This window comes from Babylonia areolata, chromosome 25 (genome assembly GCF_041734735.1).
Source record: "Babylonia areolata isolate BAREFJ2019XMU chromosome 25, ASM4173473v1, whole genome shotgun sequence".
In the NCBI taxonomy this organism is placed as follows: domain Eukaryota; kingdom Metazoa; phylum Mollusca; class Gastropoda; order Neogastropoda; family Buccinidae; genus Babylonia; species Babylonia areolata.
Genome location: NC_134900.1, coordinates 2730697 through 2755993, shown reverse-complemented (window position 1 = coordinate 2755993; position 25297 = coordinate 2730697). Strand labels below are relative to the sequence as shown.

Below are 25297 nucleotides of genomic sequence, written 5' to 3'. Positions count from 1 at the left end.
TATTTTGTAACTGATCATAATTGGGACATTCCATTATAAAATGAAACTCATCACCAATCACAGACATGTTACAAACCTTACAAAGCCGTAACTCTCGTGGTATGCCTTTGTGTCTCCCTGTTTCTATTTCCAGCTTATGATTACTACTTCAAAATCTGAAGAAGCTGATAACATAATTATCAGGCATTTGACTTACATATTTTTCTCTACTAAATCCACTTTACACAAAAGCACAGTGACCTGGTTGCGTGCAGAGTTGCTGCGCAAGGGGTCCTCGGCAGCCAGCATGGCACTGGAGATGAGGATGCAGGCCAGCACCACGTTGCCAAAGTAGGAGTGGTTGCAGATCTTGTGGCACAGCAGACGGAACCTGACCACAAAATCACAGTCATTATCGGCCCTCAGTTTCAGTTTCTTCAAGGAGGCAACACTACCTTCAGACAAACCCATATATGCTACACCTCCCTCATCATCTGCTAGGCAGATGCCTGACCAGCAGCATAACCTAACGCGCTCATCAGGCCTTGAGTGCATGCACCTGAATGTGTGTACTCATCAGAGTTGATTTCTTCTTCAGAATTTCGCCAGAGGACAACACTTACGTTGTCATGGGTTCTTTTCCACTGCGTCAAGAGCAAGTTGCACACAGGACCTTGGTTTGATGTCTCTTGTTGACCTGGCACTGTTTGACTTTCCAGTCAAACTTGGGGGAAAGGGTGAGACCAGGAATCAAACCCAGACCCCTCACAGACAATGCACTGCTAGATTAACATTTTGAACATTCTTCCACCTTCCTCCTGTACCGTCAGTATATCAACAGCCTTCAGTACCATTAGCAAGGGGGTTTATCTTGGTGTTGGGTTCAATATTCTTGCCATGTCAATGTGATGCCAACAAAGCCTATCAATTTGCTCTGGAAACCGATAGGCCTAGCTTGCATCAGTCTGACATGGTAAACTGACATGGTACAGTATATAACACCACAACGGGGAGTTTGTATCATATTCCCTGTTTAGTTACATATGCGTACTATGTCAAATGGACACACACACACGCACGCGCGCGCGCCAGCGCGCACACACACACACACATGCATGCACACATACACACACATTACACACACTGACACATACGCACACATTACACGCACGGACACATACACAGATACAAAACAAAGACACACACCTGTTGTTCTGTTTGAAGAGAAAGAGAGAGCTGGCTGGAGGGATGGGCTTGATCTTGGATGGGATGTTGAGCTCTGACATCCTGCGTGGCCGTGCCGTGGAGTGGGTTTCATCCTCCTCATCCTCCAGCCCTTCTTCATCCTCCTCTTCCTCCTCATCTTCTTCTTCTTCATCTTCAGAGTCTTCCTGTTCATCCTCCCCTTCCTCATTGTCATCTGTTTCTCCATTCTCATCATCATCGTCTGGAGAGACAAAAAGAATACTATATCTTTATACCTTCCAATATACTTGATAGTTTGTTCTTAATATCATCGTCTGAGGAGAAAAAAAGATCTATATATACCTTGATACCTTCAGGCACTTGATAGAACCACTAAACACTGTGATATGCATACTATGAACGTCTGACAAATATTTTTCACCCATGAATAACAGCTCATTGAGTCCTACTTTTAACAAGGTGCTTCAGTATTGTAATCTCTAACTTAATATTCTTTCTTTTTCTAACTAAGACAGCAGCTTCACAGTAAATCTTTACAAAAAGAGACTGGGTGGAAAATAATACAGCCAGACCAGATATATAGAAACGTATGGATATTACAATCTCAAGTGTAACTGCCCACCTTGATAACATCAAATCACACCATGAGAGGTTAAAATCTTTTGTTTCTAAACACAGAAAAGCACTTCATGTCTGAGCTTGGTTAGCCTGTTGAATGATTCTGAGTCTATAAAATCAAAGTGTACCAATTCATCAAAGAACAGGATTGGGCCCTGCCTTCCAATGCCAAACCCTAAACACACTGGACACGAATTCACTGTCCCAAAGGCTATAAAAAGCTATGGGACCTTCAACCTTTGAACCCCTCCAAACTCCAACACCTCCACCGTCTGTCCAAAGGCTGACCTCTGATGGGGACACGGTGACTGTTGCGGTACTGTCCTGGCATGTCATGGTCAGGACTGAGGTCAATACGCACGTGGTGATCACTGGGACTTTCTTTTCTGTGGGACCTGCAAAGACAAACCATGCAGTGTTGGCAACCAGTGTTCAGGGGGATCTCAATGCATCAGTTTATACAGTATGTGTAATTCTTCTTTTTCTGCATTCACGGGCTGCATCTTCCACATTCACTTCTAAGTATGAGTAGGTTTTTAAATGCATAACCAATTTTATCCTGCAATGTAGGAAACCATTCTCCATTTTCAAGTGTGTGCATGCTGGGTGCATTCTTGTTCGTATTATCCACTGAATGCTGGCATGGATTCCAGGATCTTTAGCATGAGTATTTGATCTTCTGTATGCGTAAGCACATGAAGGAGGTTGACACTAGCAGGTCAGCGCATATACTGACCTGGGAGATCAGAATATCTCCACCCTTAACCCACCAGGTGTGCCAAAACCTGTGAGCAAAATCAAGAAACTTAGGCAAGAATCCAGGACTCTATTTAGTCACCATACCCATCGTGTGTAATTCAAATTTTCCGCCAACACCTCTTGAGACCCAGAAAGCAATTCGTCTGCTATCCAGTGGCAAAGCACCTGGCTCAGACTCAATACCAGCAGAGGTCTACAAGGATGGAGGCACTGTGCTGACTGAGAAGCTCCATCAGCTGTACTCACTCATGTGGAAAGAAGAGACAATCCCCCAGGATTTCAAAGATGCATCTATCATTCACTTGTACAAGCGAAAGGGGAACCGGCAAGCCTGTGATAACCATCGGGGCATTTCCTTGCTCTCCATCGCAGGCAAGATACTTGCCAGGATCCTACTAAACCGCCTCACAGCACACCTTGACCAAGGTCATTTGCCTGAGAGCCAATGTGGATTCCGGAAAGAGCGCGGAACCACCGACATGGTGTTTGCTGCAAGGCAGCTGCAAGAGAAATGTCAGGAGCAAAATGCTGATCTGTTCTCCACCTATGTCGACCTCACTAAGGCCTTCGACACCGTGAGTAGAGAGGGACTGTGGAAGATCATGGCCAAGTACGGATGCCCTCGGAAATTTATTTCCTTGGTCAGCCAATTCCATGAAGGCATGCAGGCTCGAGTCCAGGACAAAGGCGAAACATCTGCTCCTTTTGCTGTCACAAATGGTGTCAAGCAAGGCTGCGTCCTGGCTCCAACGCTGTTCAGCCTCATGTTCTCTGCAATGCTTACTGATGCCTTCAGAGATGGCGATGTTGGAATTGGCCTAAAGTACCGAACAGATGGTAAGTTGTTTAACCTCAGAAGGCTTCAAGCAAAAACGAAGGTCATGACAGACATCATCAGAGACTTTTTGTTTGCTGATGATTGTGCCCTCAACGCTGGATCTGAAGCTGACATGCAACTCAGCGTTGACAAGTTTGCCACTGCCAGCAGGAACTTCGGCCTTACCATCAGCACGAGGAAAACTGAAGTTCTCCATCAGCCAGCCCCAGGGAAACCCTACGTTGAGCCGAACATCACAGTCAACGGTCAGAGACTCAGTGCGGTGGAGCGGTTCACATACCTTGGCAGCACACTGTCACGAAATGCGACCATCGACGATGAAGTGAACGTCAGGATTGCAAGAGCAAGCGCAACTTTTGGTAGACTCAGTGCAAATGTCTGGAACAGAAGAGGCATTAGTCTTGAGACCAAGCTAAAGGTCTACAGAGCAGTAGTTCTCCCCACACTACTGTACGCCTGCGAAACTTGGACAGTGTACCAACGACATGCCAAGAAGCTGAACCACTTCCACACAACATGCCTCAGGAAGCTACTGAACATCAAGTGGCAAGACAAGACCCCAGACACAGAGGTGCTCGCAAAAGCCACCCTTCCCAGCATCTTCACCATCCTGATGCAGTCCCAGCTTCGCTGGGCTGGACACGTGGCGCGCATGCCAGACCATCGGCTGCCCAAAAGGCTCTTCTATGGCGAGCTGCAACAAGGGAAGAGATCACACGGAGGTCAGAAGTAGCGCTTCAGAGATACTCTGAAAGTCTCTCTGAAAGCGTTTGATATCAACCCTGACTCCTGGGAGGAATCTGCAGTGGACCGTGACAAATGGCGTGCTGCTGTGCACAAAGGCGCCAAGTTGTGCGAGGCCAACAGGACTGCTGCAGCTGTTCAGAAGAGGCAGGCCAGAAAGTCACGGGCAAACAAGCTCCCTGACAATGGTATGCCTGTCTTTGTCTGCCCAAACTGTCAGCGAACATTTCGTGCGCAGATTGGACTATTCAGCCATCTGCGCATTCACAGATAGATTCATTTGCATCCTACCCCCCACCCCACCACCACCCTTCCCCCATCCCCCAGCTGGATGACAACGATGGTCATCATCGATCTCGATGGACACACACCAATTCAAATTACAGTGACCTACAAACTACATACTTTTTCTTTTTGCCATTTTGAAATAAAAACTGGACTTGTGTACAATCTCCCTTCATAAAGTTCAAACCACTGTCAAATCTTTCAGAGAAAGTAAAAAAAAAAATTTTTTTAAAGACAACCCAACAACAGTTGCACAAGCAGACTGGAGAGAGACCTGACCTTCTGCTGCTCTGACTGCGGCTGCTGGGCTGCCGACTCAGCTGCTCTTTGCTTTCACTGTCCTCATTGTGGTCATTGTTGCCGTTCACATCCACACCTTCATCCTCCTCATTGTTCTGAAACCAACAGCACACTTGTGGATGAAGGTCAGCATGCATGCCGGATAGGGAGGGAGATAGTTACTCAGCCACTGGCTGGCTGTGAGAGAAAGAGAGAGAGAGAGGCCACAGCACAGACACAGTAACCAGGACAGTACACGTAGGGTCAGACAGAGGAAGGGAAGTGGAGGAGAATGAAAGTGGACAGTTGGGGCGAGGGGTGGGGATGGTGGTGGGGGGAGGCAGGAAAGGGAAGGGCTGCCATCCTTTATCACAAACTATTGAAAATTTGTCACTGACCTTTAGGGTATCAGCCAATAGGTCATTAAACTGAACTAAAATTTGCCTTTACTGGAACATTGGTTATAAACATCATCCTATCAACTCTTAATATCAAATCATTTCTCTTTCATAAATACTATTCTATGATTGGACCATTTTCTCAAATTTCTGGCACATGGCTTTAGGCCATCAGCACTGTGGCCCATGTGTGGGGGGATCAGCTGAAAACTGTATCATAAGACAGCTATGCCTGCATGATGCCTGTTCCTCCATGTATGATTGTCTGGCTGGACTACCACTCCCACCACTTCACCTTGTGACTGTGTTCTTACAGCTGGGTGGAACGTGAGACAACAAACATGAGAGAATGCCAGTCTTTGCAATAAAATGATTACTGTTTTTTTTCCCTTATTTTTCACTGGGGTTTCCTGTGGTGTTTGAATTCTGAGTGTCCCAGTTTTTTCTACTTGTTACAGGCTGATGGAGTATCAAATCAGATGAACCTCTCCTTGCCTGAGTGAGTCAATCCTGTGACTGATATTAACATTTTGATTTTTGTTTGTTTCTTAATCTCCTTCTCTCTCTCTCTCTCTATGATCTCACAAACACAAACATACACACATGTTAACTGTACCTAGCTCCGCTGCCTGCTAATTTCATTAAGTAATGTCTTCAAATTGTGTCAGTGCTGGCAGTGAATAAGAACATGGATTTTTCTTCCCTTCAGATTATGGATAAACAACAAAAAATTATTCAATGTAAAACCCAACAATAAAACAAACAAGGGAAAGGAACAACAAATTTCAGTTCCCCTTATGCAGAATTCAGACACCACACAATAGCTAAGAGAACAGAGGTAGACTACAGTAACCAGGAAAAAGAAAAAGCAGTCCAACACACACACACACACACACACACACACACACACACAGAGTAACAGTGACACACAAACACAGTAATTAAAAGTGGAGAGGAATAAAGGACAAGCACAGGTTCATGTTTCGGAAACAAGCAGCAACAGTGCCAGAGTCAGCCAGATCTACCTGTCCCTCTTTTTCAGGCGTTTTGCTTTTGGAGCGCCGTATCGACCGTGTCCGTTCTTTCTCTTCCTCTTTCTCCTGTTCTATTTCGGTCAGACTCTGGGCATCAGCCAAGTTGTCTACTGCGATGGCCAAGAAGACATTTAGCAGGATATCTGGTGGAAGTTAGAGTCAAGTAACCTTTTCTTCGCAGTACACAGGACTTAAGACAGGCTCCAATTAAACTGTGTTTTTAATATGTTCCTGTGTCAACAAATGATTTCATCCTATTTGGTGTGGTTATCAGTGAGGTTGACTCATCATTCGCTGGAAGCAACACTTCCCACTCCATGGAACCCACTAACACTTGTCACAGTGAGATTCCTTGCACAGCATGATGAAACACAGTTCACAGGCCAGTTCCAACCAATCTCTATTCCTTTTCCCAGAAGATAACGGGGCGATGGGCTCAGCCACACGTGTCTGCACCACTGACCTTTCGCCATCTTACCTGCCAGTACTTGCAGGCAAGTTTTCCCTTCCCAGCAGACCTGCCTGCGACTTGTGCCAGGCAAGCAGAATAATGAAACAAAAAATTCCCACATTTTCCAGTGTTTGATCTGAGGGAACAAAGCTCTTCAGGGATGACTTAGCAAATTGCAGACTTTCATTTGGATGTATTATGTGGCCACAACAGCCTCAGAACAAAGACACTTGTCAGTGGGTTTCTCTCTTCATGCAGCTTTATTTTCAGTGCAAGAAAATATCTGTCAGCAGGAGAAAGGATTACACGACTATCTCTCTCAATAATGTGCTTGGAATGATAATTCAAATATAAAGAGTTAGTGAAAGATTCTCTCTTTCCATTACAACAAATACAATACTGTTAATTATTGGAAAGGTACTAAAAAAAAAAAAAAAATCATAAAAGTGACAAAACAATCACATATGTTGGCAGTAACTATCTGCCTTGTGCTAGCGTGTGTAATGCAAGCTGCCCACATCTGGACAGTATCCGTTTGTTGGGTTTTTTTTTGTTTTTTTTTTGCTAAGAACACTGGCATAAACAAAGACATTTTCATTCAAACTGATGTAGGGAAGATTTATCCAAAATATGTTAACTTTCACTAATTCTGCTGAAGGATGCCGAGGTCATAAGTGTCAAATTCATTTGGAAGAATTTTCAAATGGCTGAAAGTCTTCTTGGTAAGGAAATAATGCACCCACAGCAGAGCCCACTTGGGGATGAGCGTCATTTCCTCCTGTTTTGTACACTCTGACTGCACACTGTTTTAAGACTGAGACTGTCAAGTATTGGGTGGAAGGGAAGTTGGCCTTCTGTTACCTGCATGAACATCCACGCCCTGTGGGAAGATTGGGGGAAAATATCAGATGTGTCCCCCTTAACCCCTGAGGAGGACCCTGTAGCAGTGATCCTGTGCTGCTGTGTTCTTCTTCTGCCCTGTGCTCCACCCCTGACCGCACAACCAAGTTCCCTCTTTTCCAGCACAGCCACACACTTCTTTGCAGAAATGGAAATCAAAACAAAGTCAACAGGATAGGGGGTTGAATGCCTTTTCCTGGGAATGAGTCCCTTTTGAGCCAGTATCAAAAACGAAAAGCATGCCAATGTGCCATTTTAGCTCAAGTGGCAATTTCATGAAGACCAACATCATAACCTGTACTGGAGAAAGGTTCACAGCAGTCCTCTCTGAAAGGACAAAAGTGTAAAAAATGATGTCCTGGTCATAGTAAAGCTGGTGTTTATCTTTATCTAATTTATTTATCTATCTGTTTTTGCAGTTCTCATACAATATGAAAGCTGACGTATGACAGTCCAAACAGGTATAAAACGACAGAGACACAGTTCCATCAATGAGCATGGTGAAATCTTGGCTTTCATCTGGTCATTCTAAGAACTGTTGCCAACACAAAAGCCATAAGATGACATGACAATGTTGTTGAAGGTCCAGCCAACTGTATGGGGCCATATCAGGACTGCTACAGATCTGACAAACTTTCCTTTTAGAAAGCAGTCCCTCTGAATGTCCAAAGACAGTAAGCAAACAGAATCAGTCACAGCCGAAAAGAAAGTTACATGACATGAACAGTCACCATGTTGAAAACCACTGATCACTGAAGTCTCTGTAAGCCTTTCTTAACCAGCACCTCCATGAACTGTGGTGTCTTTCATGAGGCGACTGCACCCATTGTTTTTTCCTCCAGCAATTCATCTTCAGTACAGGAACATAAAAAAAACAAAAAAACACCATGATCCTGCACTGCAGAAAAAAAACTTTTTCATACCCTCTCAACTTGTCATTCTCCATCCTATCATCTCTCAACCTTGAAAAAAACATACACACAAAAAAAAACTTTAAAAAACCATCAAGCCAAACTGACCTTGTAGTTGCAGAGTCAGTACCATCCGTAAGGGTCTGTGTCCTCTTACCGCTCAGTGTCAGATCTTCCTGGAGGCATGTACCTACCAGAAAACCCTTCCCAAAGCACAACTCGGTGAACTCAGCCACTGGCCACAGATCCCACAGCCCTCAACACCGTAGCATGGTGTGTTTTTCGTCAAGACCCTGTGCTTGTAAGCCTGAAGTGAAGAGGGAACACAGCTGGCTCTGTCATGCAAGTCTCAGCAGGAAAGACGGCAGGGGGTGGGGTGGGGTATGGGGATGATGGGGGCACATCACACCACACAGCTAAAAGGAGGGGTGGTGGAAGAAAGGAGGTGGTGGTAGGAAGCCTGCAGGGAAAGCATTCCACACAGGGAATGGCAGGGAAGCACTTCTAATGTCAGTGAAACATGACTGGTTGGTCAGCAGCCGGACTGGCAGAAAAATACTCAAAGACAAGAAGCATCGGATGTGATGCAGGCAACACCTGATGCCAGCAGTCAGGGCAGGTGCCCTTCTCACAAGTCACTTGCCAGAAGAGTCTTCACAGACACTCGAGTTGCCTGAACAGTCTGCACAGATGGAGGAGCCAGCAGTCACACAGAGTGGGAGAGTTTCAACCAAAGGCAGCATCATCAGCACACAGTGCTGAATTCATAGCCATACAGAATCGCAATTCTGGTATGCAAAGGAGATACCATTTTTCTTCTTCTTTTTGCTCATCACCACACACAAGAATGTCCATTGCAGATGACTCATCTTTTTCAGTTCTTTCCTAATGACACAGTGAAGGAGAAAAAAAAATCTGAGTCAGCTGATAGGGTTGGAAATGAGCTGGAACTGACCACTGAATTGCATTCTCATGTGCTAGATGAATGATGTCATTGTCAGTGGGTTCTACAGGGAGGGAATGGTTGTTTCATTCAATTCCTAAGTTAAAATCACGGGTAGCCACACCCAAAATGTTGGATGAATGAATTTGTCTGAATGGGCAGATTTGAAGGGAAAAATGGAAAACATTTTCGTGTGTGCAAAGACACACACACACACACTCACACACACACACACACACACGTACACGCTTTAATGCTCGTAAGCGTATAAACACATGCTTACAAATTACATATTCAAACTCATGCTCACACTTGTTGGGAGTAAGCAAATGTCCATGACAGTTGGTGCACACTTGCACACACAGGTGCACATGAACACACACATGTAGACACATGCATGCACATACAAACGACACATACACACACATACACACACAAGTGCGCACACACATTCATATACATAAATGGAGTTTCAGTGTAAATATATGTGAACTAGAGCAGTAAGACCCCCGACACTTAATCTGACACAAAAACTAAGTAACAGAAGAAAATAATACAGATCATAACAACTGCCATCAAGACATTTTTCATCACATACTAACGTAACCTTGTCCTTTGACCATGCCTTCTTAAACTTGAAGTTCTAGCCCATAACCAATTCATTAAAAACTGGATTGAGAAACACACACACACAAAAATCTGTCATTACTGGTCTAGTGGTAATTAGTCTGCCTGGGCAGCACAGGAATCTGAGCACATGGGTTCCATTCTCAACCCCCCCCCCACCCCCCCCCACACGACCTTGAGTGGTGATGTGGATGCTAGTCACGCAGATGAGATGATAAACCAAGGTCCCATGTGCTGCATCTACTTAGCACACATAAATGAATCCACAGCAACAAAAGTGTTGTCCATGGCATAATCCTGACAAAATGTTTTTTTTCTCTGTGACCAAAAACTTCAACTGAGATGATGATGTCTCCACTGCCAATTGCTATTATCAAGTGTGACCAAATATGGATGCAAGATTGAGAAACACTGGATCCGAGACTGGAGTTCAATTAAGATTCTACTGTTTTACCATGTGCTTCCTACACTATTTGCTGTAGTCAAAAAAAACAAAAAACATTAACTACACACACACGCGCACGCACATGCGTGTCCACACACACACACACACAAAGAAGACATACAGACAAAATGAGACAGGGTGATTACAGAGACTTGCACATTTGTCACAATTTTTTCATGACAACACATGTGCGCACACTATCACAGACATCAACAAATGACACATCTGCACAAAAGTACAGCCAGAAGACAGCACAAACACCACCTGCCCCCATACACACACACTCCCCCACCCCTCAACCCCAACCCAACGTTGCCCAGCAGTGGGCAGCTAAAGGATACAGTTACCACAGATGAAGAGGATGACGAAGTACAGGCAAACAATGGCGCCGAACCTGCTGACACCGCCGTAGGCCCGTATTCCGTCGTACATCACCATGTTCCAGTCCTCCCCTGTCAGGATCTGCCACCACAACATCACACCTTTGTGACATTTGTCATTTAATATACTCAGATCTTTCATCACTTCAAGCTAAGCAGCACAACCTGACAACTTTGGGGATATGTGTTTTGGGAAATGAAGCTGGTGTGCTGCATTCATGCACAAGCATGTGTGTTTGTATGTATGTGTGTGAAACAGAAACGCAACTATGTGTTTCATTATTTCAATATAATCATAAAATCCAGCCAAATGAATTCCTTTCTCTCTCGCTAAAACATACAAGATAACCATTCATTTGGTATTTTCCTTCTTTTATGCTTGCTTTTTTTTAAATTTTTTTATAAGGAAACCATTCAAGTGGTATCTTCCTTCTTTTATGCTTGCCTTTTTTTATACGCACAGCCAAATACCATAATACTGTCAGTTTTTCATCTGAATATACTCCACATTAAAGCAGTTAGGTGTGATTTGACAGTTTTTCATGAGAATATACTCCACATTAAAGCAGTTAGGTGTGGTCTGACAGTTTTTCATCTGAATATACTCCACATTAAAGCAGTTAGGTGTGGTCTGACAGTTTTTCATGAGAATATACTCCACATTAAAGCAGTTAGGTGTGGTCTGACAGTTTTTCATCTGAATATACTCCACATTAAAGCAGTTAGGTGTGATTTGACAGTTTTTCATGAGAATATACTCCACATTAAAGCAGTTAGGTGTGGTCTGACAGTTTTTCATGAGAATATACTCCACATTAAAGCAGTTAGGTGTGATTTGACAGTTTTTCATGAGAATGTACTCCACATTAAAGCAGTTAGGTGTGGTCTGACAGTTTTTCATGAGAATATACTCCACATTAAAGCAGTTAGGTGTGGTCTGACAGTTTTTCATCTGAATATACTCCACATTAAAGCAGTTAGGTGTGGTCTGACAGTTTTTCATGAGAATATACTCCACATTAAAGCAGTTAGGTGTGGTCTGACAGTTTTTCATCTGAATATACTCCACATTAAAGCAGTTAGGTGTGGTCTGACAGTTTTTCATGAGAATATACTCCACATTAAAGCAGTTAGGTGTGGTCTGACAGTTTTTCATGAGAATATACTCCACATTTAAGCAGTTAGGTGTGGTCTGACAGTTTTTCATGAGAATATACTCCACATTAAAGCAGTTAGGTGTGGTCTGACAGTTTTTCATGAGAATATACTCCACATTAAAGCAGTTAGGTGTGGTCTGACAGTTTGTTATCTGGATACACTCCACATTTAAGTGGTTAGGTGTGTATGGTTTGACAGTTTTTCATCCTAATATATTGCACATTAAAGCTTGTAAGTGTGGTTAAGGTGTGGTTTGACAGTTTTTCATCCCTAATATACTCCAAAGTAAAGCAAGCTTAGGTGTGGGTTGACTCCTGTAAGCAGAGCAGCACCACACAGACCACGCTGCAAGGCCACCAACCTTACCTGAAACACGGTGAGCAGGGACTGCCAGAAGGTGTCAAAGTTGCTGCGGGGGGTGATGCCGTCCTCAAAGTTGAACTTGCCCCCGAACAGCTGCATGCCCAGCAAGGCGCAGATGACGATGAAGAGGAAGAGCAGCAGCAGGAGACTGGCGATGGAGCGCATGCTGTTCAGCAGGGAGGCCACCAGGTTCCTCAGTGACGACCAGTACCTGCCCACAACAACCACATCCACATCTGTCAGTCTCGGGTTTGTAGCCTGTCAGATGGCACCATGATCAATGCCATCAGCAGTCCGTGCACAACACAAAGCATGCACAATCTCTGTCCATCTCAGGATAGTACCGAGGACTGCAGCCTGTCTTCAGGCACTGTGGCAAATACTGAAGTTACAACGTATTTGTTTCACTCACTGGTGTAGTAAGTATGTGGCATATTCTAGATTGTAGTGTCCAGTCTTGAATAAATACTATTTTGTGCTTCATATTTGTTCAGCTGTTGTTGCCATATGTACATGACAAATTAAGAGTATATGACTGGACTTTGAACTTCCTTTTTCTGACAGGTCTCTGGCTTTGCTTCTTGTGCCCCTTACCTAACTGTAAGCTTGTTGTTGGGCAGCGCAAGCAGCAATGGTTTGATTGATAAGCTTACTATTTCTTGTTTAATATTTCTCTTCTCTTTACCACATCCATTCCCAAATGATCGTTTTAATGTTGTTCTGAACATTACTTTGGTTGTCTTCAAATGATTCTAAGAACTGACAGACAATCTGCCCTAAAATAGCCCCAGTGGGGTCGCCTGGATAATAAACAAAACGATTTGATTTGATTCACTCATTTACCAAATCAGAAACAGTCTACCTTGTGGCTTTGAAGACGCGGAGGAGGCGGGCACAGCGCAGCACAGACACCCCCAGTGGGGGCATGACGTTGGTGTAGTGGAAGATGACCTCCAGGATGCTGCAGATGACCACAAAGCTGTCAAAGCGGTTGAAGAGGGAGACAAAGTAGCCCTGAAGGCCCAGGCTGTACATCTTCAGCAGCATCTCCATGGTGAACAGCACCACAAAGAACAGGTTGGCAATAGCTGCACACACACACACAATCCACAGACATCCATTCTAAATCATGGTCCCCATTCATAACTATCTTCATTAACACCACCACAAAGAACAGGTTAACGACAGCTGCACACACACACAATCCACAGACATCCATTCTAAATCATGGTCCCCATTCATAACTATCTTCATTAACACCACCACAAAGAACAGGTTAACGACAGCTGCACACACACACAATCCACAGACATCCATTCTAAATCATGGTCCCCGTTCATCACACCCACAACTATCTTCATTAACACCACCACAAAGAACAGGTTGGCGATAGCTGCACACACACACAATCCACAGACATCCATTCTAAATCATGGTCCCCGTTCATCACACCCACAACTATCTTCATCAACACCACCACAAAGAACAGGTTGGCAATAGCTGCACACACACACAATCCACAGACATCCATTCGAAATAATGGTCCCCGTTCATCACACCCACAACTATCTTCATTAACACCACCACAAAGAACAGGTTAACGACAGCTGCACACACACACAATCCACAGACATCCATTCTAAATAATGGTCCCCGTTCATCACACCCACAACTATCTTCATCAACACCACCACAAAGAACAGGTTGGCAATAGCTGCACACACACACAATCCACAGACATCCATTCGAAATAATGGTCCCCGTTCATCACACCCACAACTATCTTCATTAACACCACCACAAAGAACAGGTTAACGATAGCTGCACACACACACAATCCACAGACATCCATTCTAAATAATGGTCCCCGTTCATCACACCCACAACTATCTTCATTAACACCACCACAAAGAACAGGTTGGCGATAGCTGCACACACACACAATCCACAGACATCCATTCTAAATAATGGTCCCCGTTCATCACACCCACAACTATCTTCATTAACACCACCACAAAGAACAGGTTGGCGATAGCTGCTCACACACACAATCCACAGACATCCATTCTAAATCATGGTCCCCGTTCATCACACCCACAACTATCTTCATTAACACCACCACAAAGAACAGGTTGGCGATAGCTGCACACACACACAATCCACAGACATCCATTCTAAATCATGGTCCCCATTCATAACTATCTTCATTAACACCACCACAAAGAACAGGTTAACGATAGCTGCACACACACACAATCCACAGACATCCATTCTAAATCATGGTCCCCGTTCATAACTATCTTCATTAAGACCACCACAAAGAACAGGTTAACGATAGCTGCACACACACACAATCCACAGACATCCATTCTAAATCATGGTCCCCGTTCATAACTATCTTCATTAAGACCACCACAAAGAACAGGTTAACGATAGCTGCACACACACACAATCCACAGACATCCATTCTAAATCATGGTCCCCGTTCATAACTATCTTCATTAAGACCACCACAAAGAACAGGTTAACGATAGCTGCACACACACACAATCCACAGACATCCATTCTAAATCATGGTCCCCATTCATAACTATCTTCATTAACACCACCACAAAGAACAGGTTAACGACAGCTGCACACACACACAATCCACAGACAGCCATTCTAAATCATGGTCCCCGTTCATCACACCCATAACTATCTTCATTAACACCACCACAAAGAACAGGTTAACGATAGCTGCACACACATCCTAGGACATCCATTCTACATCATGGTCCACATTTATCACACCCATAACCGCCTTGCGCCTGTTTTTTGTTGTTGATTGTTGTTGTTTTGTGTGTCATCCGAGGACATCCATTCTACATCATGGTCCACATTCATCACACCCATAACCGCCTTGCTCTGTCTTTTGTTGTTGTTTTGTGTGTCATCCGAGGACATCCATTCTACATCATGGTCCACATTCATCACACCCATAACCGCCTTGCTCCTGTCTTTTGTTGTTGTTTTGTGTGTCCGGGATTTCCGGACATTTTGTTTTCTATATTTTGATGATGACAAATGATGATGGGGGTGATATATAAACTGCTAAGGGGGTTTATTTAGGTTTTGGACTGGGTGAGGTATGAACGTGAAAAGGGGAGAAGAAAGTGAGACTGGTCTGCACTAAAGTGGACTACTCAATCATCCCTTCAGTGACTGATAACCCAATGGACAAGTGAAGAGAGCATTTCCTTTTGTCCACCAGTTAAGTTGTCCTGGACAATTGGAAGGGTGAGCATTTCAAGCCCTGAAGAGAGAAAGAGCAAGTTATAAATCTCAAACCATACTGGCTTCTTTTGGACTGTCATTGCTAGAAAGCTGTTTAACAGCCAGCTATTGGTACACTTTTTTACTGCTTTCAACTTCAATGATGTGCGGATTATGACTGGAATGATTAACACACTGTGATGACAATGATTTACAGAGTGGCCCCCTCACCTTGAAACTCATCCAGCCATGGTGGCTGTCCATAGTGCTCTGTCGTCAGGACCACAGTGTTCAGAAACACCAGCACAATCACCACCCAGTAAAACGCCTGAGACTTCACAATCTTCCTGGAGAACCGACGACATCGCCTGTTGACTTTCTGAAACCGAAGCCTGAAACAAGGAAATCAATGTTAGTGATTACAGTGCCGACCAGACTGTTTTGGTGGGTTCATGTGAGTTTACCTCTCTGTGCTTCAGTACAACTTTCACGCTTGAGCCCAATGCACCTGATTCACTTGAAATAAACCTGGTGTGTATGTTTGCACAAGTATGTTCAAGTTTGTGCGCGTGTCTGTGCATACTTGCGTGTGTGTGTAGGGGGGTAATGAACCTGGCGTATGTGTTTGCACAAGTATGTACAAGTTTGTGCGCATGTGTGTGTGCGTGTGTAGGGGGGTAATGCCTGATAAATCCAGTACAAGTTATTAAAAACAAGGAACAGCAAAGCAGGGTACCACCTCATGACAGGGCATATTTTGAATGGCATCGTCATACAAAAGTTTTAGAATCATCAAAAGAAACAGGACAATCAATACACCACGCCCATAAGTTTGTTTAATCATGTCATGTTATGACCATACTACACATCACACATCATGCTGCATTATGACTGAACTCATAGAAGCTACCTTCAAATAATAGAAGAAGACAACAACAACTAAAAAGACAGACCTTTTCTGGTGGAACCAGGACAGCTGAATCTCTTCCTCCTCTTCACCTTCAGTCTTCTCTTCATCTATCTCATTCAGGGCTTTTGCTGCAATACAAACCATACACCTTGATGCACAAGTCAGTGCATTTTACTTGCCATAATAATCTGATGTTGCATTCCGCTGTACATATGTTTTCACCAAATGAAGAAAATGCAAGACATTTTGCTAACTTCTCACATGTGAACAAATATGTGAAGGACATTTTTACTTTACGCACTCACACACTTTCTCATACTAATGCACATGTACACATGTAAAAGTAAATGACAGAAAGAAATACAGAGAGGCGAAGAGTGGATATATGTGTGTGTGTAAGTCTCTGTGTGTGTGTGCGCGCGCGCGCGTGCGTGTGTGTGCATGTGGGTGCGCGCACATGTGTGCGCATGTGTGCTAGAATGACTCCAGATATTTTTTTATTGCTGGTTAAATCACCAAATCACTTTACTAAGTTCACTTTTAATGTGTTCAATAACTAAAGCAATGCATATGTTACTATGTCTATCCCCTGCATTCTCAAGGGTGTCAAAGGATTCAATTTTCTCAATTGTTATGCATGTGTTCACAAGTGTGTGCATGCGTGCATGCATGTATGCGTGCAAGCGTGTATGTGCGAAGTGTGGTGTCTGAGGGACTGACAGTGTCTGGGCGTGGCGCCTTCCTCCCCCTCCTCCTCATTCTCGGGGTCGATGTCCTCAGCCTGCGTGATCCAGTCCAGGTAGCCTCGCAGGTCCTCCTCCAACTGCTGCTTCTCCCGCAGCTTCTGGAAGTCTCCCCGCGCCTTGGCCTTCTCCCTCTCCTTGGAGAACTCTCTGCAAACCAGCCAGTCACCCCCACCCTTACAGTCACTTACATCATGACCGTCATTCTCCTTGGAGAACTCTCTGCAAACCAACCAGTCACCCCCACCCTTACAGTCACTTACATCATGACCGTCATTCTCCTTGGAGAATTCTCTGCAAACCAGCCAGTCACCCACCCTAACGCTGACTCACATCATGACCATTCTCCTTGGAGAACTCTTTGCAAACCAGCCAGTCACTCACCCTAACGCTGACTCACATCATGACCATTCTCCTTGGAGAACTCTTTGCAAACCAGCCAGTCACTCACCCTAACGCTGACTCACATCATGACCATTCTCCTTGGAGAATTCTCTGCAAACCAGCCAGTCACCCACCCTAACGCTGACTCACATCATGACCATTCTCCTTGGAGAACTCTTTGCAAACCAGCCAGTCACCCACCCTAACGCTGACTCACATCATGACCATCATTCTCCTTGGAGAATTCTCTGCAAACCAGCCAGCCACCCACCCTAACACTGACTCACATCATGACCATTCTCCTTGGAGAACTCTTTGCAAACCAGCCAGTCACCCACCCTAACGCTGACTCACATCATGACCATTCTCCTTGGAGAACTCTTTGCAAACCAGCCAGTCACTCACCCTAACGCTGACTCACATCATGACCATTCTCCTTGGAGAACTCTTTGCAAACCAGCCAGTCACTCACCCTTACACAGACTCACATTACAGCCATTCCCATACAAGTGAAAGGACTACTTCACAGATTTATGGACACCTTAAAAAAAATTTGAACCAAGGGTGTACCACCAATCTTTCTATGTATGTAGTGATGAATGTGATAAATACCACATGCATGCAACTGTCAGAACACTAGGTTTCCGAACAGAAAAGTATGTCAAAAGGCCTGATGTTTGACGCAGCACAGAAAAGCACAGAACAAAGCCAAGAGCAACCTACCCGCTGAGCACCCCTAGAACGAGGTTGAGGACGAAGAAAGAGCCGATGATGATGAGACTGATGAAATAGATCCACGGCCACTCCGTACCAACAGCATCATTTACCTGCAGGCAAACACACACACACAAATGTGTCCACATACATACATACAACATAATTATGTGAACAAACATATAACAATTTACATCTATAATCACAAAGGGAAAAACACACTATTCCAAAGAAAGATAAATAACATTACTCACATCATACATGACAAGTATCACAATAACATCATACGTGACAAACATCACAGAAATACATCATACATGACAGAAATCACAGCAACAATACTCATTACAAATCAGCAGCCAGTCCTACTCACATAAAACATGACGTGTCAGTCACGCTCACATAAAACACGACATCTGTCAGTCATGCTCACAGATTACATAACATCTGTCACTGTATCAGTCACATTCAGAATGCCTGACATCTGTCGGTCACACTCACATGACATCTGTCAGTCACACAACACATGATATCGGTCAATCATGCTCACATAATACATGAAACCTTTCAGAAACACTCACATGATAACTGTCTTGCTCACATAATACATGTCAGCTGTTCAATCCTACTCACACACCACATGCCATCTGTCAGCCCCACTCACATAATACATGACATCTGTCCACCCCTCCATGGTGATACACTGGAAGACAGTCAACATGGCCAGGCCAAAGTTGTCAAAGTTGGTGATGCCCCAGTTGGGCCCCTCCCACCCTTTCTGGCAGTGTGTGCTTGGTGGGCATCGGTACCCCCTCCCACACGGCCCTGCTTCTTCCACGAAGGTGTCTGCACACAACACAGAAAAGGCTAGATCAACTTTGAAAGGGTTCAGATATCTTAACATCCCCACAGAAAAAACAAACAAAACAAACAACTGTAGGTGTAGAAAAGAGTAGATATTCAACATCCAAAAAGAAAAAAAAATATGCTCAATGTTTCACAGAAGAAGATGATCATCATTTCTTAGATAACTAAGATAAGAACCATACAAGTAAATTACACAACATGTCATAAACAAAATTTAACAAACATACTTTTAAACTCATTCTATACTGGCCCATGACTTCCTTCATTATACTCTCTGTACTGGCCGTTTGTTTATGTTACAAGAAAAATATCTAAAAAAAAAGAAAAAAGAATGGAATTACATACAGCTGTGAAATTTTGTGATAACATCAAGAATAGAAATTAGAATGGACTAACATCTGGCAAAGTTTCAAAGCACTCACTTAATTATTGAGTGATTTATCATGTTTTGAAAAAAATCCATGTTTTTCACAACTGACATGAAGGGGGTGAGCTTTTCTCATATAACAGATATTTTACAAATGTGGTCTTTTGTAACCATTGACACTTCCTAATTGCAGCAAGTGAATGGGCAAATGTGTATGCACAATGGATACCCACTATAGAATCAGTCTGCAGTCGACAGTTGACAGAGACGCCATCTTGTTGAGCGAGCGAGCAAAAAGGGTGACTGTATGCTCGCATGTATTGTACTAAAACAAGGACATTTTCAGCCACAATAAAAGTACAGGTGCACTTTTGGGTGACTGTAGTTGTGCCATTTAGTTTTGCAAAAAACTGTTAACCTATGAATTACGCATTTTTAAACTCGTGGTACGCTATAGCATACCACAGTAACAAAGTGTTGTGCGCATGAGGTACACTATAGCGTACCGTGGTATAGAAAGAGTTCACAGCAGTGAAACCAAGTCAACTCATACCAGAAGACAATCTTGTGGGCCTGTTAAGAATATTTGTTTACAGCTGTATCAGAAATGTTGTCGCTCAAAGAGAGTTTCATTTCTAGTCCTGTTTTGTTTTATTTTCTTTTAGTGTGTGAAGGTGCAATATGTCTTAAAAATGTTATTAAAGTTTAGTTGAAAATCTAAATTGATCCTATTAGAATTCAGCACAAGACTTCCACTTCAATGCTGTCAGTTAGGGCACAAACTGGAACGCCAGCTCTCTTCATCAGCACATGAGTTCACTTGACAAAAGCTGTTTTAAAGCGATAGACTTGAGAAAAGACTTGCCCAAAACCTATTTGACTACTCTCAGAGCAGACTAAATCATCAGCCTGTTAAAACTACAGTTAGTTGTAATGATGACATTATTGGTTTTTTACAGCTATTTCAAACGATAAAAACCATACAGTTTCTTTTTGATCCCTAGTGCCTCCCCCATACCCCTCACTGCCCTGCAACCCCTTCCTCCTCCCACTCCCCCTTCGTTTAAGCCTATCTGTGCATGGTTGTTTTGAAACCAAAGCACTTCCTATTATATTTGCTTTGCACAAACACATCTGATATGAACAAAATCTTGATCAGGTGTAATTCATTGCAATATACTGTGCAATACTGTGTTGTGCTATGCTGCAGCAGTATGTCAATGAGAAATCCAAAGTATGGGTGTATTTTCGGGTAAAGTATTGTCAATGTGTAATGCAAAGTATGTGTGTGTTGGGTAAAGTAGTGTGAACGTGTGATGTGATGTGTGTGTATGTTAGGCAAAATGGTGTGAATATATGATGCAAAATAAGTGTGTGTTGGGGAAAGTGGTGTGAATATGTGATGTTAAGTATGTGTGTGTACATGAGGAAAGTGGTGTGAATGTGTAATGCAAAGTATCTGTGTGTATGTTGGAGAAAGTGACGTGGGATTAGTGTATACATACATGTTACATTGCTTGTATTTGTAAGCAACCATGAACAGCAAGCCTGGTGAGTCCTGTCAGAAAGAACGAGCTGTCAATGGCTCATTTTCTTCCTTCCCTTTACACACACACACTCTCTCTCTCTCCATTTCCTTCCCACTGGGAAACCACACTCAGAAAGTAAGATTTAAAAAAACAACAACAAAAAAACAACAAAACAACACAGAGCCAGAGAATGAACACAGACTGACAGAAATTGGAAGTGACAAAAAAAAGTGACAGACAGACAAATTCAGACACTCGCACTCAAACTGACCAACAGTCACAGATGCAAAAGACACCAGTCATTTACTCACGTGTCGAGTTGTACATGCAGGCTTCGTGAAGCTTCCCATAGAAGAGTTCCAAGCCAATGATGGCGTAAATGATGATAACAAAGATGACAAGCAGTGCTATATGTAACAAAGGCACCATTGCACGCACAATGGAATTTAAGACGACTTGAAGACCTGAAACAGACACACACACAGGTCCATAGAAGCATTAAGATGTGATGACAGTCTAACTAATATGGTAACAAAGTCTGAAAGCGACTTTCACCCAAATACAAGATGCTCCAAATGTGACTTGCTTGTTTGCGTATGCAAGTTCACTTATGAATCTATGTGAGAGGAGTGGAGTGGAGCGTCGTGTCGTGTTGTGTTGTGTTGTGTCGTATTGTGATGTGTACAGTGGCATGCATGCGTGCACATGTGTATGTGTGTGTGGGGGGGGGGGGGGGGGTGTTGAAGTGTCTGAGCAATTTATGATTGATCGGGAAAAGGAGGGAGGGGTGTTTGCATGTGCAGCTCCATGCACCACAAAAATGGCAAATAATACTGATTCCCATCAGAACAGGGTGGCCAGTACAGTGTTCATAGATAAAGGCCTCCCACAAACACACCCATGAAGTAGATGACCCTTAACTGTGTGGTACCAGTCTTCCCATTTCAGCCTATAGCACACTCAGCTCTGCGAAGGAGCCAGTCACAGGCCAAAAGATCCCCATCTTGGATGGAGCACAAGCCAGCGTCCTCCCAGCTCTCAAGTCTGCACTGCTAACCACTTTGCCAAGACAGCTGGTGTGATGTCACTTTCGCCAGAATTTTCTCCCCCTCCACTAGGCCTTCGCTAATCATTCAGATGAGATGATAAACTAAGGTCCTGTGTGCAGCATACACCTACACATTTCAAAGAACCCACAGCAACAAAAGAATTGTCCCTGGTAAAATTTTGTATTAAAATCAACTGTAATACTCCTGTGTATGCAAGTGTGAGTAAAGCCTGACTGAATGACACATGAAACCATTGATGAGTGCCTTAAGGCAGCTGTCATGTTGGCTTTACCCAGGTGGACAGTCTGTTGTGCAAATGGCTTCATGTTTGTAAAGCACTTAGAGCTAGGTCTCTGTCTGAGGATTAACATTATAATATATAGCATCAATAATAACTTCTTGGTCCCTGGACATCACTGATCAATCATCAAGACAGTCTGGAGAAAAAGGAAGACAGGCAGATCAGCAGAAAAGGACTATACTTACTTGGTGCCCGTGACACCAGTCGTAAAGGCCGCAGAACCCTGAATGCTCGCAGGGCTTTGACATCAAAACCCTTGTGTTGAATAACGGAAAGTATCTGACTAATGATACTGCAACACACACAAAATAGCACACACGGATCTTAATTCAACTGCAAGAGTCCTGCAACATTCATGAAATAGAAGCAACATCATTAATTACTTTCAATATAAGGGTGTTGAATAACACACACAAAATAACACACACGGATCTTAATTCAACTGCAAGAGTCCTGCAACATTCATGAAACAGAAGCAACATTATTAATTACTTTCAATATAAGGGTGTTGAATAGCATTCATTTTGTCTGTCTGTACCATGTGGTGGTGATGGTGGTGGTGGGGGTAGTAATGGTGTGCATATGCACATTCGTACTGTCAAACTGATTAAAGAAATACAAGGAAGGTAAGTGCACAAATGGTTCGTGTGTGTGTGTGTGTGTGTGTGTGTGTGTGTGTGTGTGTGTGTGTGTGTGTGTGTCTGTCTGTCTGTCTGTCTGTGTCTGTGTGTGTGTCTGTATGTATCTGTGAGTTTATGTATGTGTGTGTGTGTGTGTGTGCATGGGAGTGCATGCATGTATCTATGTGTGTGTCTGAAACCCTCACATAATGCACATCAAATTAAAAGTATCATATTCAAACCAGCAGAATTTCTCTTTTTTCTTTTACAGTTGCTAATTTAACAGAACAATGTGATCAAACATTAAAAAAAATATTAAAAAATTCAAAGGTCACTGAATTTTGCAACATTTTTTTTTTTTTTTTTTTTTTTAAAGTGGGCAAGAAGGAATGAAGGAAATGAGACTGCATTCTCTCCCCCCCTCTCTCTTTTTTTTTTCTCTTGCTTTGGCCCCCAGCTAAATCTTACATACACATGCACACACACATGCTCACAGCTTGAGTGGTAAATGCCATGAGGAAAGGAATAGAATGCTACAAAACAAAACAAAAAAAAGGTTGCACAAGCACCAGACAACTGGTACATGGGTAGGGTGCCTGCACCGCCATGCCCTTCTCCCTCCCCTCCCCTCCATGCCCCCCTCCCCCTCCCCTATCCCACCCCCTTCTGCTGTTGAGCCTGAGCACTTGCCTGGTCTGCTCACACCCCATCCCACCCAACCCCAAAGTCAAACATGATTCATCGTAACATGTCTAGCATCTGGCTGCACGCCACAACATTCACCCATCCGTCTCTCCTCTCCCAAACCCCCCCACCCCACACCCACCCCCTCTCCTCCCTGACTTCCTGTCTGAATGTTTCATCTGTCATACAGGAAGAATGCCTGAGAAGGTGACTGTACACCTCCTGTCAGGGAGTGGAGTACAGGACTTTGGAAACATTTTGAATTAAAAGGCAACAAAACACATCCACTTACCCAATAACGACTATGACAAAATCTAACACATTCCACCCATTTCGGAGATAAGCACCAGAATGCAGAACAAAGCCGTAGGCGATGATCTTGAGAATCGCTTCCAACGTGAATATCACAACAAACACGTACTCTATCCTTTCCTGCAATAAGCAAATAAAACAACTGTTATTAGAAGAAATGGAAAAAAAAAAAAAAAGGTGAGAAAGAACTTTATTCAATGAAAATATTTACCAACAAATTCTCTGAACAATTTAGTAACATACATTAAAAAAAAAGTCTAGATTTTCTTATCAAAATACTGCCATAGAGCTCTCTCAGTCATTGTCAAGACTCTCAATCAGTGACACATTTCATGTGCCTTGCCCTTAACTGTGTACACATATCAGGTGTCAACCATGTCTTCCATTAGTTTAATCTGTTTGTATTGTATTCCTTTTCTTTTGCTTTTTCATTCGATAACATACTTGCTAAAGATTTGACACCACTGCTTGCCCACAGCAATGTATATGATATCAAATTAGTAATTATAACCTCACACAGTTATCCACAAAAAAGCAGTTGGAAAACATGAAAACAATGACAACAGCACGCTTCACCACTGACAGCTACTCACCAATGTGGCATTGATCTCATTGGAGTCAGAGTTGGGGTAAGGTGTGTATACAGCCAATGCCACACAGTTGGCAAAGATGGTGATCAGAATTAAAAACTCAAATGCTGTGGAAATGGTCAAGGAAATAAACAACAACAATAAAGTAAACAGCAACATGGTCAAAGTCTCACTTAAAATGTGCTAGACATCCACCCAACACACTGTCAAAGACATTTCCTACGGTAATTTAAACCAATACTTTTCAAATACCCTCACAGGCATAGACACCCACATGTATGCATACGCATGTGCACAAACAACACACATATATAATGCAGTGTACATATTGATGAATGTACAGGTATAAATGTATGCACAGCGTATACATGGGACACCTGTTTGCATTCTTAAGTGTGCATAGAGCGCATAATTATGTGCATACATAAAGTGGGTGAACAATGTATGTGTTGACTCTGTGCTAATTCTGATCTCAATATTCACACAACTACTATTTCTACCTGTATGTCCAGGTTAGACATCATGTCCTTAAAAATGTTCAAGCATGCAGAATGCAACAATAGAAATGTGACATTAGAAATGCCAGAAAATTGGCATTGTGCAGGCTGCTAACAAGGGAAAAAAGAAAGCCTACAGTGGGATTGCACTGATGTG

The 25297-nt window shown here is 43.2% G+C and overlaps 1 protein-coding gene across 1 annotated transcript in view; it reads right to left on the bottom strand.

Annotated features, from left to right (window-relative positions):
* LOC143300076 (muscle calcium channel subunit alpha-1-like) overlaps positions 1 to 25297 on the bottom strand; it is a 96835-nt gene that overhangs the window by 63505 nt on the left and 8033 nt on the right. The window contains exons 3-19 of the mRNA XM_076613637.1: positions 24647 to 24752; positions 24034 to 24173; positions 22623 to 22729; positions 21399 to 21551; positions 18989 to 19170; positions 18334 to 18437; positions 17204 to 17376; positions 16527 to 16611; positions 15805 to 15965; positions 13181 to 13406; positions 12322 to 12529; positions 10759 to 10879; positions 6132 to 6283; positions 4709 to 4824; positions 2092 to 2198; positions 1186 to 1426; positions 241 to 370 (exon numbers count right to left, since the gene is read on the bottom strand). Of these exons, the coding sequence (XP_076469752.1) occupies positions 241 to 370; positions 1186 to 1426; positions 2092 to 2198; positions 4709 to 4824; positions 6132 to 6283; positions 10759 to 10879; positions 12322 to 12529; positions 13181 to 13406; positions 15805 to 15965; positions 16527 to 16611; positions 17204 to 17376; positions 18334 to 18437; positions 18989 to 19170; positions 21399 to 21551; positions 22623 to 22729; positions 24034 to 24173; positions 24647 to 24752 (2512 nt within the window). The remainder of the gene's footprint in view (positions 1 to 240; positions 371 to 1185; positions 1427 to 2091; positions 2199 to 4708; positions 4825 to 6131; positions 6284 to 10758; positions 10880 to 12321; positions 12530 to 13180; positions 13407 to 15804; positions 15966 to 16526; positions 16612 to 17203; positions 17377 to 18333; positions 18438 to 18988; positions 19171 to 21398; positions 21552 to 22622; positions 22730 to 24033; positions 24174 to 24646; positions 24753 to 25297) is intronic.